This window comes from Callorhinchus milii, unplaced genomic scaffold, assembly GCF_018977255.1.
Source record: "Callorhinchus milii isolate IMCB2004 unplaced genomic scaffold, IMCB_Cmil_1.0 Scaffold16, whole genome shotgun sequence".
NCBI classification, from domain to species: Eukaryota; Metazoa; Chordata; class Chondrichthyes; order Chimaeriformes; family Callorhinchidae; genus Callorhinchus; species Callorhinchus milii.
The window spans coordinates 9939717-9960807 of NW_024704757.1; the positions used below are offsets into that span (position 1 = coordinate 9939717).

The 21091-nt window shown below is 41.7% G+C and overlaps 1 protein-coding gene across 1 annotated transcript in view; it reads left to right on the forward strand.

The window, feature by feature from the left end:
• Window positions 1–21091, forward strand: part of LOC103178720 (netrin-3) — a 98444-nt gene that overhangs the window by 7173 nt on the left and 70180 nt on the right. The window contains exon 2 of the mRNA XM_042341044.1: window positions 3136–4203. Coding sequence (XP_042196978.1) covers window positions 3183–4203 — 1021 coding nt within the window. The 5' untranslated portion in view covers window positions 3136–3182. The remainder of the gene's footprint in view (window positions 1–3135; window positions 4204–21091) is intronic.

The window sequence follows — 21091 nt, forward strand, 5'->3', positions numbered from 1 at the left end:
CCATTCATATATATATTAGATAAATTCCCCTTTATAACTATCTTCATTCTAGACTGCCTTAATAGTTCCTCCCTTTGCATGTTGAGATCAGTTTTGTTGCTTGTCTGCATCTTTTCTAACGTATGTCTTATCTTCTTATGGTCTGATGGCTAAAACGGAATATAATAGTAATTCTTGCATTTGCCTTATGTTGTTGAGATGTCTCAAAGGTTCACAGGATATACAAACGGATATTCTAAACATTTATTACTAATCGGATTTATATAGCGCCTTTCATGTTCGGAGGACGTCCCAAAGTGCTGGACAAGAATAATAATCCTTGCATTTGATTTAGTGCCTTGTGTCGTCAAGATGTATCAAAGCGCTTCACAGAATATACTGTAAAGTGAATTGACTGTATATTTTGTGGACAAAACAATTTCCCCAGTGCATTGTGAAGTCTTAGGGTAATTTCTGATAACTTGTATTCTGTTGTTCTGGTGATACATTCTTACCCTGTTTAAAAATGTCATCTTGAGTATTGAACAATCATCAAATCATCAAATCAGTACCTGTCTTGAAATGGCTTTTACTTTATGCTGTGTGTTGGTGCTTTGCATAGCTAAGCAGTGTATGCTTTTTAAGGGGTTCTAGGGTGCCCTATGTAACCCAACCTCAAGTCTGTTTAGTTTCAGCCTGTTTTGAACATCTGGAACAACTTCATTTTTTTTTAAACACTCATTTTTTTTTAACTGTTAAACCAGAGTAGAAGTTCTGATGGCAGAGACTAGTTACAAATGTTTTAATGTAATAGAATTGGTTGTGACATTATACTAGGGTATCAGTGAGGGAGAGAGAACAGGATACATGTATATTTAGAAGAAATCAATACATACACAGCCGTGGAAGAAACCAATTGTATATAATAAACTCCTAATTCCCTTTGTTTCTCTGGTTTAGAGCTTCAGGTAATGCCCCTGACATTTACTAGGCAGGTTCTTGTGATCGCAGGACTTACTGCCCAGTATATTTTTTTTCCCTAACTGAATGGAATGCTTGGTTTGGATAGTTGCATATCACTGACCCAGAATGCACAGACTGGCAGAGGCTGCAATAATAGCCAGTGTGACACAAATTGAATAAAATGCCCCGTGAACTTCACAGTATATACTGCTGAAATACAATGTGATATCAAAAGTTTTGCAATATCACCTTGGGGGATTTGGGTGATAGTTGTAATCTGCTCATTTAACTCTTTCATGCTGTTATTCCAAACTCCTTGAATGAATTCCAAACTTTAAGTCATTCCTGGGGATTTATTCCACATACAGTCTGTGCTCCTTGATTGGATTCCAGCCTGTATTTCCCTCCCAGGTACTAATATCTATTTCTGTTGTGCACCTGTGTGCACCTGTGGGCTTTAAAGGAGTGGCTGGAGTTCAGCTACGATGCTCCCATGTCACAATCAAATAGCTCATGGATCCTAACTGTCTGGGCATGCATGAGAAATTGCCTCTTGGTGAAGTACAGTGGAACCTAACCAGCACCTGAAGAATTAATTATGTTAATATATTAGCTTTTATAGACAGAAGAGGGCTGGGGTGGGAAGTGAGATTAGCTGGGAGTAAAAATCGAAATGACGTAAATGGAGAAAGAAATCAAACAAAGGGCAGAGCAAATGTTGAAACAGACAGGAAGAAAAGAGAAAGTAACAAAGGCAAAGAGGTGAAGTTGAGAGACAGAGGAGGGTTAACGGGAGGGTGCCTTGCCTGCTGCTTATAACAAGAATCTCATTATACTGCTAAAAGCTCCTCTACATGCCTCGTGTTAATTAAACCCAGTGTGGGATGAAAAAATGTGCGAGAGTCCTAATTGGAAAACAAAATCTACTCCTGAACTCATTGATGTGTACACCAGCCCAGGTCACAGCTTGTGACGGTGACAGAATCAGTCACAACTCTGCCTTCACTGGCCGATCGGAGGGTGGGGGTGAGAAAGTCCCAAATCCCTTTAGCAGTCTGTTTCTTAGGATTTAACGATTATACTGCTTAGATTCCCCTTTTTTTCTACCATGGTCAACCTTAATTCCTGGAGGAAGCAATCGGGAATGGTGAGGGAGAACTGAGTGACAAGGACGCTGAGATTCATTGATTGAGGGGTAGTGGAGAAAATCATTGTCAAAAGATGTAGGAAATTGTGAGGAGCCTTAGTTTTTTTTTGTTTGGCTTTTTTGGGAGTCATTTTGTGAGGCATATCTTGGGGAAATAACTTGCTTGGACCATTACCAGAAATGGAAGAAATTACCATTTGCAATTAACCATCCAGCTGCTTCATGCAGTTTCTGCTGTGTACAGGGATGCTTTTCCACAAGTCTAAAGTGAATTTGAGTCATGGCATACATCTTTTATGATTGTATGTGAAGCTAATTTGCAGCATTGAGTATTTGATGGGCAGCTTTCATATGGACGTGCACTGCAATGGTTTATCTCAGTCAGCTGGCAGTCATTTCTAGAGTGTACCACAGTCCCTGACCTGCTTGGATTCAACCCGTCAGGCATAGCCCACCTTCTGGGACCTGGCAACCTCTTGCGGTCATTACTAATATGGAAATACTGAGAGGCTAAGTGCCATCACAGCTGAGCCCAATTGTGTCCTCATTTGTGGAGAGTAATTCCACCTGGGTCTAAATTTACTCAATTTATGGAGAATTTAGAGCTTCCAGAATTTGGCAAGTGGTTGAATTCAGTCTTAACTTTCAAGTTGATTTTCTGCAGTTATTATTGAATAACACACTGCATTAGTAGGGTGAATTTTCCACTTCCTACACTAACCATCTCACTGGCTTTGTTGAATAAGAATTGTTGATTTTGTGCTAATTTGTGGCTTGCGATGTGCTTTCAGCCCAATCCCACTAGGACGCAAGTTGAAACTAATCCAAACTCATTTCATATTGGACAGGATATGATCAGTCCATCAGTCGGGGCTGAATTTCAGCCCAAACCCTCGGAGGTTACAAGATCTTCCTCCATCCATCACCAACCAGTCAGCCCCCACCATCCCCCATGTATTCCCTTCCCTCTAAAATGGACGCTAACACTCGTATTTAAAACTTGCTTAATAAGGTGCAGCCTCTTGACAATGGTCCTCCTTTTGCAGGTGCTGCATTGTTCTCAGAGGCTCGAGATTCCTACAGCGGATGAAGGATGGTGCAGTTTTGGATAGTGCTCGCCTTTGTCTGCCTCCTGAGAAGCTCCCAGGCCATCAACGTCTTCGTAGCCCAGCAGAACCCCCCAGACCCCTGCTATGACGAGGCCGGGCAGCCCAAGCGCTGCATTCCTGACTTTGTCAACGCTGCCTTTGCCAAAGAGGTGCAGGTGTCCAGCACGTGTGGGAGGCCTCCAAACAGATACTGCTTCATCAATGAGAAGGGAGAGGTGAAAACCAAGACATGCCAGATCTGCAATGCTTCCGACCCCAGAAAGGCCCACCCGCCTTCTTACTTGACTGACTTGAATAACGCCCACAATCTAAGCTGCTGGCAGTCGGAAAACTTTTACCAATCTCCCTACAACGTCACGCTTACGTTTTCCCTGAACAAGAAATTTGAAATCACCTACGTCAGCTTGCAGTTCTGTTCCCCTCGCCCAGAATCCATGGGGATATTTAAATCAATGGATTATGGGAAGACGTGGGTGCCCTTCCAGTATTATTCCTCTCAGTGTCGCAAAATGTACAATAAGCCCAACAAAGCCACAATCACCAAACAGAACGAACAGGAAGCTCTGTGCACAGATGGGCACACTGACCTTTATCCTCTGACCGGAGGGCTGATTGCCTTCAGTACTCTAGATGGGCGTCCCTCATCTCAAGACTTTGATAACAGCCCAGTCCTGCAGGACTGGGTGTCGGCCACAGACATCAGGGTGGTGTTCAGCCGGCCCCATCTCCTCCGGGACCTAGACCGGCACTACAATGGGAGAGATGGGAAGCAAGAGGAGATCAGCATGATCCAAGACTCTTATCATTATGCTGTGGCTGACTTTCAGGTGGGCGGACGCTGTAAATGCAATGGACACGCATCTTGTTGCGTCAAGGACAAAGCAGGGAATCTGGTTTGCGACTGCAAGCACAATACTGCTGGTCCCGAATGTGACAAGTGCAAACCCTTTCATTACGACCGACCGTGGCAGAGAGCAACAGCTAGAGAAGCCAACGAATGCTTGGGTAAGTCTAACCTGTTGGTGGCCATTGACGGTACAGCTTGCCCTGTATAGTGAGCTGTCTTTTCATATAAAATGAACCTCAAAGCATCTCCCGATTGAGAATTGGCAACTAATAGATCACCAAGGAGAGGGAATCGGAAGGTGCAAAGAAATGTTTTTAAGAGAATTTGAATGTCAGGGACATGAGGAAAGTGTACCTGTGAGGGTGATAGTGACTGAAGGCTTGGCCACTGGCGGTGAGATGGAGGGAGTAATGAACAAGTAACAGACCATGGTAAGACGAGCGGAGGGGACGGCAGGAGAGTGAAGCTGGCAGAGGTTGGGATGATGCAAGATTTGAAGGGTTCTTAAATTTCAGGGTGACATTTTGAAATCCATATTGCAATAGATTGTAAAAACTCCACCTCAGCCAGCCAAGAGGAGAGCTAGTCTATCAGTACTTGGGATGATTGGTGTTTGTTTTTGACTGTCCAAGATGCTGTCTTTCAAAGGTGTCATTGATGAGGGGACTAAACAGAAGCTGTTGAGTAGAATATTAATGAATACCCTGTATTTAACCTGGAACTTGAAAGGATCAGTTCTTGGATGCACTGTTTTTTTTCGTATTCATTTCATCAATGTCTGTTAGTCGTGGTTTTCAAATGGCAAATCTGTTTGAAAACATCATTACTTTGGACAGATTTTAGTGTGTGTGTGTATATATTAAATATATAGAGGTGTATGTGTGTGTATGTGTGTATATATGTAAATTATATATATATATATATATATACTGCCAAACATGTAAACTCCCTTTTGGAAAGGTAAGTGATATGATGGCACTGTGACCTTTCTGGAGCCTCGAGGGTATAGAAACCCAGACATTTTCTACACTGAAGGAGGCCATTCAGCCCTTCCTATCTACCTAGATGGGTAACCTTGTTACCTTCTGGAATCGCAGCAGGGACGTAGATTTCTAAATCGCTCTTTCTTATTGATCCCGCTTTCCTTGGGTTACCTTGTTCATTTACTTTTCTTTAGAACCCATGTTCACCAGACAACTTCACCTTTGGGCAATTATTTGATTGCAGGCTCCACTGACATTACTGTCAATGAAAGATTACATCCTTCCTCTTCTCCGCTCCTCCATCGTCATCTTGGTGTGTGCCATTTACATGCCAGGAGACCTCCATGGTGCCAACCATGTATTCAGAAACCACTCTTGTGCTCATGTGAGACACCACAAATGGACCTTTTGTTGTTCAAAATCCAGGTTGTGGTGATGCTGTCATTGGCTGCCCTAAACCTGGGCCTAAGAAGATTGTAATTCAACGATACCAATACACATAATAGCAATCCCACTAATGTAGGTGAGCCTGAGATTGAAAACAAATATGAACAAAGAATTTTAAATCTTCTGGGCTAGACGGAAGGGACACCTTGCCAAAATCCTAACTATGTTACCTTCCAAAGTGCCCAGCAGGTAGTGTTTTGTGTTCTTTGGATTTATTTTGAGGGAGCAGACATTTAACTGAATAAGCGAACGTGCGACTTGTTTAACATCTTCAGACTTTAATCACAGTTTTCTTGGGAGTGATAGACAGGCTTTGCTCTTATTGACATGTTAATGCATGTGTGTTTGTGTATAAGGGATAAAGTTTGATTAATGTTGTCTCTTCAAGTGGCTAGGGAACACGTCCAATCCTCACCCCCAATCCCGCGAATGCTTCATGAAAAGAGCCATCGCTCTCACTGGAGACTCAAACATCATGTTTCCACTTGCTTTTGCTGTTGACTTTGAACTTTACCAAATGGTGAAATTAAACAGCAGGCTGCACACTGAGGTGTGCGCGGTGTCTGCACACTGACAGCTGCTGTGTGGTTTAACCTGGTGTTTTTTCTGTCTCCAAAACACCGCAGTTGCATTGTGCTGTCATGGTCCAGACAGTGTGGGGTGGGAGGCTAAGGATGCGCTAAGGGTGAGATGCCTAACCAAAGGAATTCTTGGTCTCCAAGACAACTACCAATTGCTATTGCAATCTTTTGTCCCCACTGTGTGGTTGGGAAGCGAGGCCAATTTATTAAGGGTTATTGGCATAAGTATGACCTTGCAGTACAGAGACCCCAGGGTCATTGTCTCAATCTTGCTTCATGGCAAGGACAGGATAGTGCACCTGTATTGGTTACTTCTGCCTACCTGTTTATTCAGGCACAGACGTGGAATGTTATTCATTCAATATATTTGATCAATGCCTCGTATCTGCTGATCTTAGCCCAGCAGGAATTAGGAGGTTAAAATTGATTGCAGGGTCTCTGGATTTGGAAGGGAAAATTCTTCTGAGAGTTTCTTCTGCTGACCACTATTCAGGTCTTCCTGGGATCTGGCTTGGCTGTGATGCCACTAATGGCCAGATAACTTGCTGATGCTCGCTGTATAGCTTTGTTTGTGAATAATGGTGACTTGGACTAGATATCAGCAGGAGCTAGTGGAATAACCTTGCTTGGCATCTATGGGGGATGGGGCAGAAGTGGGATGGAGGATGGAAGCAAAATGGTAAGAATCGCCCATAATAGTAAGACTCTGAGCAGGTCTGTGCGACTCGGGGTTGCATGCTTCATGTGTATTTGTGAAGCTGTGATCACAGGGGGCAGAGAGTTTATTCAAAGATTAGTTTGGTAAACTCGTTCCCTTTGTACTCTCTAATCCACTTTAAACCTCAAAGCTGTTTGTGGAGTGAATGCAGTGCATTGCGTCATGCTGTTACCGGGACAGGGTACACAGCTCTGAGGAAGCAATGATCCCTGGTACTTAGCTCAAGTGGCAGACGGAGTTAATTCAGTGCCGCTCCACTATAGTCTATCTTGGGCATGTGGGTAACTGAATTCCCAATCGCCAGTGATCTCTTATCACTAAATACTACAGACATGGAAGCCTCAACAAGGGCTCTATGTTGCCAGTGTGAGTAGGCATCTGTGTCACAACGAAGTTATAGCAGAATCGCTCCCTGTATAATACTATTATAATACAGTTCTACTTTATAAATATTATTGTTGCATAGAATGTTTTTTTCCCACCACTCCTGAACATGCTGACTGGTGCTGGGAGCATTTCTGTTGGGTGTCCTCGAGTGCCTTACCGAAGTGTCCACGTGTGAGTCTGGAAACCTGAGTTATGCCTGAAATACCAATCCTGCCTACATTTGACAGAACATTGATTGTCCAGTAGGTGGTCACAGGCTGGTGACCAGTAGCAGGTAACTTGGCTGATTGTTTTTCTTTTCTTACCCCCCTCCCCCCATGAAGAATTTCAGGTCCCTGAAATCCTGGATTGCTCCATTCTTTCCCCCCTCCCCACACACACGTACATATTAAATGTCTGGAGCAAATGTTTCTTGATAAAAGAACGTGCCTTTTCCATGTTAAATGGCACTTGTTTTCACCTTGTGCTGGCGAGCTGCAGCATCAACCACTGCTACCTCTGTCCTGATCAAGCGTGAAGGGATAACAAGGGGTTGGAGTTCATTCAGACTGTAAGACTGTCTGTCCCCTTATTTAACTGGATTTAATTAAAGCCGTCTGCGCTGTAAGCCTCGGCCTGGTTTGGAAAGTGTGTGCGTTCACCAACTGCGTAAATATCTAAGTTCCTGACAAAAGAGCTTTGAAGCATTTGTGCCCCACAGACTCCCTCCCCACCTACACCATGCGATTCCCCGTGATTAACCCGAGAACCACAGGGCCCTCCGCAGGCTGGCTGTTAAGGTCCTACCGTGTAATTGAATCATTCTCTAAGGTTTGATCCCGGGTGGGATTGAATTAGGTGATTACAGTCAGGGTGGCACAGTGTCTCTGGGCTAGTGAAGGAAAGATCAGCCAGGGACCTTGCCCTTTCTCTCCACAGCCACCCCATGTGTAAAATAGGTGTGTGTGTGTGAATCTAACAATGTTCAAATTGCTTACCCAGACTTGCTGTTCAGGGACATGTGAAGAATGGAGATGTGAGTGAAGTGCTGGAAAGGTGACTATCATCAGTGGATCCGTACTTGAACTTGAATGTGTTTCCATTTTGGAAGAGAAATACAGGGAAGTAAAGAGTAATAGAAACAGACCAGTGTGTAATTCACAGACCAGCGACAGGCTGAAGTATTTTTAGTATCTTGTTTAATAGCCGCTGCCTGTATTGATGTGTCTCTAACTGTTTCAGAGACTTAACCAAGGGGGGACAGGCAACCTCTTTCTCTTTGCAGTTAATGCTGAGCAAAACATTGTTTTGGTCGCAGACGTTTCTGAATGTTAACTAAGTGTATATGGATGTAAGAACGTTCAAATGACCTACAGAAACTTGCTGTTTAGGAACATGTGAAGAACGGAGGATTGGATGAAGTGCCGGAAAAGTGACTGACAGCAGTGGATCCGTACCTGAGCTTGAATCTGTTTCCATTTCGGAGGGGCAAAGAGTAAAGGTGTCAGCGGAGGCTTCAAAGTTATAATCTTTATAAACCTGTAGTAGGTTTGGAAGTGCTTGATGATGCTGGGGCAGGAAAGCTGAACAAAGCAAGCAACGTACGTCCTGCTGATTCCTGGTGGGAATTGTTGGCAGGCATTAAATCAACCTATCATTTGCTTCACTTCCTTATAGCCAAATAAACCCGGTTTACCATAGGCAGAAACCTGCTTTATGATCACCTTAAATGCCACTCTTGTACTGCCCTGTTCGGTGGGAGGGGTGTGTGAAAAAGACTGATGAGTAGACATCTTAGACTTAACTCTCCCTTACATGGAGAGTAGTGAAATATGTGGGATGGATTACCTGATGAGATGAGGAGGCAGATTACGTCAGCAAACTTCAGAAATGGACTGAGGGATTCAGGTGTTTTCAATGAGATTAATCACTGTAAATCTCATTATTTTCTCTTAAATCAAAATAATGGCAATTTATGAAGATTTTGATAGGTCATATTTTAACCAAGTACATCACACCCCATAGTATCCGATATTGTTTTGTGAACAATCAGATAGCCCAATGATCTTGAATAGATTGTTTGAGTTTCTAATAAGCCAGTTAATGCCAAGGGTTAATTAAATTGCTCTGATGCTTGCTGAAAGCTGGCTTCCCCATGTTGTACCAAAGACATGACCTTTTATTCTCTCTGTGGTTTCAGCGTGCTTTTTGGCTGTCGGTGTGGAGTCATTCCTAAAAGGTATATTGAGGTGGGATTAGAAAGTTAGAAGGTCACAGGGTTGCGATATTAGAATATTTATTTTCATAAGTCTGAGAATACTTTTGTTCACGAGGGAAGCCCAGGCACAATGCACTTCTGTCAGAGAAGTAGAAAAGAAGGATTAGGGTTTAGCATAATCAATGGCTGAGTTCAGATCGCACTGAGGCATTGCGAAAGGTTAGTCGTCTCATTCCCCTGACGCTGTCTGAGCCAAAATATAAGAAATGCACGAGGCTGGTTCTATGGGAAGGGGATCCTGGAATATTTAGTAAATTATTCTCATACAGGCCAGGCTACAGCAGCACCTGGCTGAGACGAGGGATCTTTTGTATTGTTCCCGTTGAATGGTTTTTTATTACTCTTGAAGCAATGGCTTTGCCACTGCTGTTGTTTGTTGTGGTTTGGTTGTGTGCAGTTCCTCTCCTGCTCGATGGAACCGTGTAGAGGTTTGACGTCTCACTGTGCTATGGATTGATAGGTTACCTGGGTACCATGTGGGAGAGAAGGAAGAAAAATGTACTTTCCTGTGTAATATAACTAGCTGACTTTTGAGTGGGAGAGAGAGATACACACATACACGGCTGAAAACGGTCATGGTTGGAAAATGGCAATATGTCATCATCCAGAGTTCAAATAAAAATATTCATATGAAAAAGCTCATCCTTTTAACATGCGACACAGTGGAATGTATGGCCTTTCTAGGTGACAACTTTATTAATAAACTCATTTTCTCTATTTGTCAGTACCCCTCCTGAGTAGGGAGAGCAGGCCAGGCTACAGACGTTGACCTTATTCTGTTTTTTTTCCAACCAACCCGAGTTGTTGTGGTAAAGAGGAACACACTGCTTCCCTTTCTGTTTCTGGAACATTATGTTGCTATTTACTTTTCCATTTTGCGTTGGTGTGGGAGGAAGAAATGTATGTATTGTAATTTGGTGTTAGTCATTATGATGTGTAGCTTCGGAATTGATTTTAGATCATAGTCCTGAATGCTACTCGTGTGGTCTTTCCTTCTGCAGTCTGCCAGAGATTCCACATCACTACATCAATCATGTTGTGTTGCAACATGTCCAATTGCAGGGTTAGTGTGAAGTCAGTGATGTATGAATGTTTGACTGGTTCTGAGTCCTGCCTAGCACATCATCAGGCATGCACTCAACCGAACCAATATATCTACGGTGCCATTTTCACTTGACCACTAGGGTGCGCATGTCAGTAGTCTGGCACCATTTCTAGTTTTTGCATTTGACATAGCACCTTTAATGTCACAACAACAATAAAATGACATTTGTATAAAGCTCTTTAAAGGCCTTAGCTGTCAAGTATAGATTGAAAGTTGGTCTGCTCACATTAAGGTCCCACAAACAACCATGAGGGAAATGAGAATTGATCTGGGGGCTCAGTTCTCAACTCTGGATCAGAAGGCTGTTATTTCAAGCTCCCCATCCAGACTTTGAGCTCTTCTTCCATTGCAGTGTTGCAGGAGTGCTGAATTGTCAGACACGTCATCCTTCAGTTAAAACATTAAACGGCGATCTTGTCTACCTGTTCGAGTGGGTATTAAAGATACCATGACACTATTCAAACAAAGTATCTCCCAGTCTCCTGGCCAACAATTGTTCAGGTAAATTGATCATTCACTGAATGGCTGCTTGTGGGATCTTGAAGTGTAAATTGGCTGCCACTTTTGCCTACAAGTAGTCATTTGACAGTAATTTTTTGTGAAGCGTTTTGGGACATGACAGCATTGTAGATGCTCTGTCAAAGAAGGTATTGTTATTATTCAGTATAGTGAGAGAAGTTATGATCTTGCAATATCTATGCCGAACTAATGCAAGAACTTACTGACCTTGTGCAGAGGGCTCTTACTCTATTTAACCCATCCTGCTTCAGTCCTGATCTGGGAAATTGTTACGACCTTGTAAATGGTGTCCTGTAGTTTAGTGGTTAGAGAACTCTCCTCGTAAGCAAGAGGACCAGGGTTCGATCCCTGGGCAGGGCGAAACATTGGGCAAGTTTCCTTACACCACATGCCTCTGTTTACCTAACAGGAAGTAGGAACTCTGCTGTTAGTTGATTGGCAGATTGCTTTTCTGAGGTAATAATTCCTTCAAAGAATAATAATAATAATTTGTTCACTCAGTCCATAACTGTTTGTGGGACACCGCTGTGCGTAATTGATTACCGTGTTTCACCCATAAAATATACAGTCAATTCACTTTACAGCATATTGTGTGAAGTGCTTTGAGAGTTCTTGAAGATATAATAAGGTGCTATATCAATTGCAAGGATTATTATAACATATTGTGTTGTGCATTCAAAAGAAAACAAATGGGTGACAAAATCAAGAAATGATTGTTCTATTGAATGCTAGTTATTTGCACTCCCCAATTGAGCATTGGTAGTGAGATGCCAACTGCAAGATGTCATTAAACCAGATCCCAAGGGCAGGCATTACTCTTTTGCACAGAAAAAATAGCTTTCAAAACATTCAGCATTTTGAAACCTCTAGTTAACAGTAATGGTCACCAAACTGATTTCATTGTGTAGAGAAAGCCGTTATTTCTCCTGTTATTTTAGAATATGTTCCTGTTGAAAATAAACAGGATAGCTGATTCAGGGGGAACTTTAGATTGTTAATGATTTTCCCAGGTGCTGTGATAGGACTGGCAATTTTTATTTCTATAGTGCCTTTTGTTCTCCTAGATTACTTAACAAAGCCCTAGAGTTTGTAAACTCAGAATGAAGTGGCTCTGCAGTATTGTACCAGCTGATCCAGATATCATTTGGAAATAGGCACCTGGATCCAGATCAATCATTCTCTGGAATTAAAAAAAAATCCAGAGTAAGGAATCTAGTGAGTGATTCAATGTAATTGATGTATTTTCTTCTATTTCCGAGCCAATTGTCATATTCCCTTCCGTTTCTGATGTAATTTTACATTCTCTGTTTCTGATGTAATTCACATTCTCTCCCACTGGTATATACAGAAATCTTGAAGTAAGTATTAACTTGAACCAAGCATAACATTGCTTGATGGACTGGTTATGTGTTGATGATGATCCAACTGCATTGGGGACTTGGGCTTTCCCAGAATAAACATACAACTAAATGCTTGCTCCAATTAGTGAAAGGAAAATGTGTGGGAAATCCATACATCATGCCAACCTTCTTTTTGGTCTACTGTGTATGTCATCCTAGCTAGCTCAATTGGTGGAGCACTGTACTTGGACCAGAAAGATCTTGGTTCAAATTCCAGTGATCCACGTCAATCTTTTTTCCTATATGTACCTTGAGCTAAACTTTGGAGTGAAGTATAGTCTTCACTGGTTTCTGAGGAGACCATCATCGTTTCCATCTCAAAATTGCCAATGATGGTTGATCAGCCTGAGACTTGGAGGCGTCTCACCAGAAGGACGGCACCTCTGACAATGCAATATACTCCCAGGACTGCATTGGAGAGTCAGCTTAGACTATGTGATTCCAAGTCCCAATGTGCGGCTTGAACCCACAACCTTCTGACTTGGAGGAGAGAGCGCTATCACTGCTAAAGGCTGATGCACAAAATAAATATCTTGCTAACATGTTGCTATCATGCAGAGCAAGATGCGAACAAATCAATTCAGTTCAGTGTTTACTGTAAGCAGATCATCTTCAGTGTTAGTTTCTGCTTCCCTGTTACAGATTAAACGTTCCGGACCTCACGAGTTTCAAAGATTTTTGTAAAGTGCGAAGGGGGGTCAGGGTTTAATTGAGTGGAAATGGCAGGCACATGGTGTAAAGCAGAGAGAGAGAGATGCTTATTTGATAAAGAGCTTGGATTTTGAAGAAATCCTAATTTGAATCCGCTTGTGTGAAACTTGATAAAACTTATGCTTTCATTTTCTCTTACATTCTCAATCATGCTCTGGACAATATGTAGTATTTTGTCTTCAGTAGTTTATTAGACTGTTATAATTGGAAATGGTTGCTGGCTGAGAGACTTGATATTTTACTTCGTAAGGAAGAGACAAACTGTAATAAGAAATGTATTGTCTGATCCAGCTAGTCTAAGCTTATCATTTGTGCCCATGGGAAATCAGTGCACACTGCAAGAGCTCGCATCAAGGCACCTTGGATGTAATTGGAAGAAAAATAGCTGAAAATGTAACTGAAAATACAGACGAGTATCCCCCAGTGAAGACTATGGATTTGTTGAGCCAGACTCGGACCCAACCAACCTCTTGCTCCAAAAAACACAAGGCAACGCAAAGTCATTTTCATGTCGAACTTCTCTGGAGTAAAATCCATGACGGGAGCATAATAATACCCCAAAGCCTCTTGGACCATGCACGCAGTTATAATAAGCTAGCTGTTCACTGCGCAGGGAAATCGTGCTTCGCATTTTCCATTGACATTTACTCGCCCTTCCTTTGCTCGAGTTGCTTTCTAAAACTTGGTTTATTTGTTTGTGCCAAATGCACTTTTCGCTTCAATAACATTATCGCCAAAGTACAGCACAGACTGGAAAACAACTCCCTTGCCTGGGAGGCACTAATTACAAATAAATTGGAACTGATTGAACTTTGTTTTCTCCCAAAAAAAACACAGGGATGGGAATGTTTGAAATGGAAATGACATAAAACACACAGGGAATCTTCTTCTGAGAGTGGGATTAAGACAGTTGGTGTGATAGTGGAAAGGGGGTAGAAGCGTGTTCTGTTCCCCAGGACTAACATAAATTGGAATTTTTTTTAAAAAAAGTACTCTGTTTCTGTCTGTGTATCATGTTACAAATTACCGGCTGGGAGAGGGCTGAATTGGGTTTATTGAGTGGATATCAAACTGACTTGATTTCCTCAGTAACACCTGCACTTCTTTTTTAATATTGCGGAGGTACATAATCCTGTGTTGAAGTTTCTTCAGCAATCCTCCAGTTCTAAAATGCCAGCCATAACCCTTTTCTGACCTTGAGTATGTGTGACCTCATTATCTTCCGATCACGGTCACCAAGTTCCCGATCCTCTGATCTCAAAAACAGTTTCCCACCTTTGTCCTTAAACAGAAGGCCAAGAGACTAGTTTGCTTATTTCTGCCTATCCTCCCGAATGGCTCTTAACACTCCATAAAAGCAAAGTCCATTTTAGAGTTCAGCTTGGGAGAGTTTTTCTAGTTCTGCACTTAGACAGGTTACAGAAAATGGTGATCCTTTTCTTATCTCTCAAATGATTGCTTTCCTTCACCCTGAAGTTCTTATCCACTGATTTATCAATACAGGTGTGGCAAATGTTCTTCCAAAACTTGCTCTCTTGTTCATCCCAATCTCCAAAAACTACATGCAACATCTCTTCCTCCTTGTGTTGAAACCTCGAATCATTGCACCTGCCTCCTACTTTCAAAACTGGAACTCATGTCATCTCTGTCCTCCCTTCTCCTATAGGCTTTTAAAATCCAAGCTTGACGCCTCTATTTATTGACTGACTGAGTCTTCTCTCTTTTAACTTGATAATATTTGTTGCTCATGTATCTTGGAGTGGTTTCCCAATTAGAAAACAATATGAGCCACTTTTGAGCAAGTGAACAGACGTGAAAATGTGGCAATTTGGAAACCTGGAGAAGGCAACTTGATAATATTGGGCAATGGGAGTCTATAGTAAATGCCAATATTACTCCCACAATAAAATAATCATAAGCTCCTTGTGAAAGGAAAAACATTTGAGTGTTAGGACTCTGGAGGAATTGTTGGCACCTTTGATATTGGGTAAGTAAAGAGAGTTTGGGTTGGCTTATAACTACTCCTTTCAGTTACACAAACCTCTCCAATGACTGGAAGAGATGGGCAAGTAGAAATTTTAAAACTTGTTTTTCATACACAGATGTGGTGTTTCCGGAGTCTGTTATATATTTAAACATATAAATCCAAGTTGCACATATTTAAAGAAAGAGGGAAAAGTGTTTTGTTTTGATTACCTGTGAGGCAAGTGCCTATTGGTAGCATTCCTCTTGTTCCTCCCAAGCTCCAAATATACCATTTCACACTCTTCCTCCTCCTCCCTGCACCCTCTCTGTCCAAAGCCAGACATGTCCATTGGAGCCAGGGACTCCACATACTGTGGTGCAATGTTTCAGTCTCCCTAAGAACAGCCCTCTGGTAAGACCTCCTGGTGATTGTTACCCTGGGCAGAGAGACAGTGAGTAATTTTTCTCAACAGCAATAACAAATTGTATTTATATAGTGCCTTTCACGTCGGGAAGACGTCCCAAACACAGAGTGCAGCTTTTGAGTTTAGCGACAATGAAGTACCTTGTTTCATTAGCCAGTCTTGATCCAGGTTGAAACTGAATTTACTGTAATTGGGCACCACCTATTTGACAAGTGCAAACTATGGAGGACATTGTGGTTTCCTACAGTCGATGCATGTTTGATGAGGGCAAGAATTTCCTTCAATTTCTCCCTGGATCTCTGAATCATAAGTTCCTGACTGAATCCAAGACTGTTTGTGAGACACTGCTGTGAGCAGTTGGCTGCCACGTTTTGCCCACAAAATATACAGTCAATTAATAATCCTAATAATAATCCTTGCATTTGATATAGCGCTTTTCACGTCGGGAGGACGTCCCAAAGCGCTTCACAGAACATACTATAAAGTGAATTGACTGTATATTTGTGGGCGAACGCGGCAGCCAATTGCGCACAGCAATGTCCCACAAACAGTCGTAGATTGAAAATGACCAATTTATTATTGTTTTTGGTTTTGGAGGGATTATTATTAGGCGCTGTGTGGAGTAAGGAAACTTGCCCAAGGTTTCGCCCTCTGCCTGGAATTGAACTCAGGTCTCTCGCTTGCAAAGCGAGTGCTCTAACCACTGAGCTACAGGACTCCACACTTTACATTATATTCTGTGAAGTGCTTTGAGACATCTCAAAGACGTGATAAGGTGCTACATCAAATGCAAAGATTATTATTATGTTCAAGCACACACTTTTGTTTTTAATTCTCTTTTAAAGTTGCAGACTGTGCATTCCTGTAAACACCTCACACCCAACTTGAGGCTACTAATGTTTTTCCTGAGACTGTTTCTGTGACTGGTTTTATTGCATTCTTCCCTTGGACGGATAAAACGATCGTCTCAGATGTGTCGGATATTTGGTAGACGTCTTTAGCTGCTGCATGTGGGAACAAATCCCACTTGTTTTTCACTGTGCCAGAGACCACATATAGTGGTGAAGATTTTAATCTGTCTATCTGAAGCATCAGCAACGTGTTAAAGCCAGTCAGTCTTGGCAGTAAAGGAGAACCCAGGAAAATCCTTTGGCTTCTAGCTAGCAATGAAGAGACAGGCTGCACAAGCAGCTTAGAATAACAAACCTAGTGACTGTGCGCGAGAGCTGTTTGTTAGAAGTGATAATTTGAAAGGCACACTGACAGATATCCTTCCTAAATGATGTTTGTTCTGGAAATGATTGTGCAGGTGCATAACCTTAGCTTATCAGATGGCTGTTATAAAGATGTCACACAGGAGAAAAAAATCCACCTACACTTTGAGATAATTACAACATTGAGGAATGTCAAAAGACCATTACGGGGGGAAAAAAAACATGCAGACCCAGGCAGATTGCTGCAGGGAATAGATAGGCAAGATCTGGCAAACGTTGTTGTCTGTGTCTTTTGACATGTGGCTAAAGTGAAGCAATCTCACTACGTCTGGTTTGAGTGTTCATTTATGGGTCAGCTGTTGCCACGTTCTTGTCTATCCAAAGTTTCTGTCAGTCAGCACGACACTAAGATTTCTATGTGACTGTAGTTACCTTAGAGTAGAGATGGTATGTATAGATTGATGGATCCTGGGAACATATTACAGACTGAAATCTAATTGAGGCATTTGGGTGTTAGTTCATCTAATGGATCCCTGGAGTGAGGTACAGACTGGAATCAAAGTTCAGTCTTCTAAAATCCACATATGTGAAATATTGGACCCAATGGTGAAATGCACACTACAATCTAATTGAGAATTTTGGGTGGTTTATATATAGAGAATTCTATATGCATGTGTATATAATCTATACTGTATGTATGAGAGGAAGGTATTGAGGTATTTCTGGAAGTAAATTATAGGCTCAAAGTAATCGTGAGAATCCAGCTTGTAGGTGTGTCTATAAGGCAACCACTGAGGGCACCATAAACCATGTCTTTCTATTGGAGGGATATGATTGTAACTGTCGCCTGTCTGTTACTTACTTCAGGAGAACATGATATTGCACAGTCTATCACCATGACCTTATAGCACTCTCTCTCTCATACTGGAATCTACATATCTAACATTTAAGGCATCTCCTCAAAAACTGAATCCCACATAATTTACCCTCTCATTTGGTGTTCTGCCCTGAATACAAAGTTTCACCTTGTTCCATGCTTCTAAATTCCCCCTTAGTCCTGCTTAAACTTCCATTCCAAAGAAAGCGCTGGCTCTTATCTTCAACCTGATGTCCTTGCTATTCGTCTTAGTCATCTTGAATAATTTGACTTCAGTCTTTTGCAGCTAAAAAATCTGTCTGATTGAACTAAATTCATCGTCATTCATTCATGCCTTGATCACTTCCCATTCTTGGTAAATGTTCTTAATTTGTCAGTTTTCTATCAAAGAAAATCAGATATGTATCAATTTAAAATGCTTATGAGAGAGGGAGCCAGAGAGTGTGACACAGTATTCAGAGATATAGAAAAAGAGTAGGGAAATGGGGTTATAAATCACAAGAGCTGCAGGTTTGATGGGCTGAAAAGCCTATGAAGCATCATCAGCCATCATAGTGCTGATATTTGTGACTGTCACATCTAGAATAGTTTAGCTCATTTGTTTTCACCTTTAAAGTTTTGGAATCTTTCTGGCACTAAATTACCATCTTAATAAGGTTAGTAGGTTATCTTATAGTTTCTGCAGTATTTCTTCACAGCTCAGGTGCATAGTTTCATTAATCATTTGGTTGCCCACTGTTGTAACCTCTCCAATGTCAGAATGTTCTCACTGATACTGACGATACATAATTGCAGTACTCTAGAAGAAGCCACATCAGTACTTGGTACAAGATTACTAGAATGACCTGAGATTTAATGGGGTTAAATAAGCAATTATGTGATGAGCCTTGATTTCAACATAATGATTTAAAGTCATTGAGTTTTTAAAGCAAATTGGAAAAATATTTTTGGGTTGTTTGCTCTTGGAATAAATTCTGTTTGTTTCACTCGTGTTAATTATCTCAAGTGGTTGCAAAGATAAGCATTGGAGACCATGAACAGCTTTTCATCCAGGTCAGGGAAGTGATGACCAAACCTTGTCTTGTCCGAGAGGATAGTGGGGCCAGAAGGTTAAATTTGCCCCATTTCCCAGTGAGCTGGTTTTAATTAGCTAGTTGTCCGTGGAGCCAGCTGCATCTTGGAATGGGTTAAAGACAGCTGCTGAGTCTGAGTGACTGTGTGAATCCGATTAGCTTTGCTGTGACTGAAGCAATGTGTTTTCTGTGTGTGGGTCAGCATTCCATCGGAGTGAATTGTTTGCTAGTAAAGTTAGTTTGGCATTGACACTGTCCATCCCATCCTCTTGCAATAATAATGGAACTTCTTGTTTATTGCAGCCACCTGTTGTGTGCTTTGATCTGAAAAGCCGGGTAGAGGGGGGGAAAGATTGGCAGTACGAGGACCTAAGCTTTGTTCTGCCACCATTAAGAATAGATAGGTTTAAAGTGTGTCTTTGTAAGACAAGGGCGGCAGTTGTGTATCATGGCCCAAATGACTTCTCTCCAAAACTCCTGACCTATGAGTGCCCAGTCCTGAGCTCGGAGGTGTGTGATAGGGGGCTGGAAGAGGTGTGTTGAGGAGGTGGATTAGGGGGAAGTGGAGTGAATACACTCTGAAACTGTAGGCATGATCATTCCTGAATGAAGCATCATTGTAGATGTTGCCAGTGTTTAATCTGGAGCTATGGAAACTAGCCTATGATAGCATCAGCTCCAGTGAGCTGGACAGTGATGTGGTGGGCTCATAAAGGTTTCACTAGCACTTGAGTGTTTAGAGGCCTCAGGGGCTTGTAGTTGTCGGAACTAATTGCTCATGATAAACTAATTATTTGACTGATAAAATGTCAGATTCCTCTCCTACTCACTCAAATGGGGAGTCAAGGTTGTAATTGGCAGCGACACCTGCCCTTACTGATTTACAACCAGAGTATTACTGAATTATAGGATGTTGTAAAAAGAGGAGCCGTGTCAGTTTCAGATGCATAGCAGGAGATAAGGGAAAAACTACTGTTTCTCTGGATCAAAGGGTAACTCCCAAGTGCACTTGGAAAGTTCAGTAAAAAGTGACCTTTCTGTTGTGATAAGTCTTGTACAAAGCTCCTGTTTCCTTCTGATCCCGATGGTTAATTCTGCTGGTGACTGACTTAACGGTTTTTCTCTAAGACAAACGGAATAAAAGATTTCCTTGCGAGTAAAAAAAANGTATTAAACTTTTTCAATAACTTTGAGATCAACTGGATGGGCTGCAGTGGCCCTTTCGGATCCCATTATAACAGTAGATTTAGGGGACTCACTGTTTGAATTATCTCTTTCCAAATGATGATGTAAACAGTGATTTGAGAATTTTCGCTGTAGGGGTGGGGGTAGATGTGCCATGGTCAGTTGAAGCTTGTATAATAATAATAATCCTTGCATTTGATATAGCATCTTATCACGTCTTCGAGGTGTCTCAAACTGCTTCACAGAATATACTGTTAAGTGAATTGACTGTATATTTTCTGGATGAAATGCGGCAGCCAATTGCGCACAACAGTGTCCCACAAACAGTCATGGATTGTGGATTAAGTAGTGGCACTTGTTGGTCAAGACTGCAGAGGAAATCAACTTGATTGGCTTATTTTTTTTCTCTGCTAGTGAGGTTCGCTACTTTACAGGTACATGTGTAAAATGGTTACTTGGGTGTAGCTGGTGACTTTTGATTAATTTACCTCAATCTGAGTGATTACCTTTTCAAAAGGAAAGGTGGGGGTGGGAAATTGGGAGGAGGTTTTAAAAAAATACTTTCCGACCAAACACTTAACAGAAGGCTTGTGAAAAATGTACGAGTGAGTGCCCAGCAAACTTCCAACTGTGGGTCTAATAGTGTGCTGGCTGAATTCGGAGGCTATTGCTCCATTATGGAGTTGTGGAGACCTATAGCTCAGTGGTTAGAGCGCTCGCCTCCCAAGCGAAAGACCTGTGAAGCACTTTGAGACGTCTCGAAGACATGAAACCATTTCAACATGAAACTTTAGACATTTATTTTAGTTAAGTGTTTTGAGAATTTTGTGATTGTGAGGATCAGTAAAAATGCTGATAGGAGGGAATTCCTTGAATTATCTCCTCAGTACATTTAAATAGATAGGAACTTTATAATTAGAGACTGAGAAGTATTTATAAGACTGAGAGTGAACACCTGAATTAGCAGGCTGCTGAAATTAAAGTCTAACTCCTGCCAACCACGATATCATCTACAGAACCTCCAAATTATACCCTATAAGGTCCCCTCTACGAGCTGAGGAGCCCAAGCTTATCCAGTTGTTCATCCCACTGGGGATCCATCTCATTGCCTAGAATTTCCCAATTTATTTCCAGTCTTGTGTGAAATGATTAACAATGAATTGGCTACTCATTAACTAATGCATAATTGCCCCCTACCT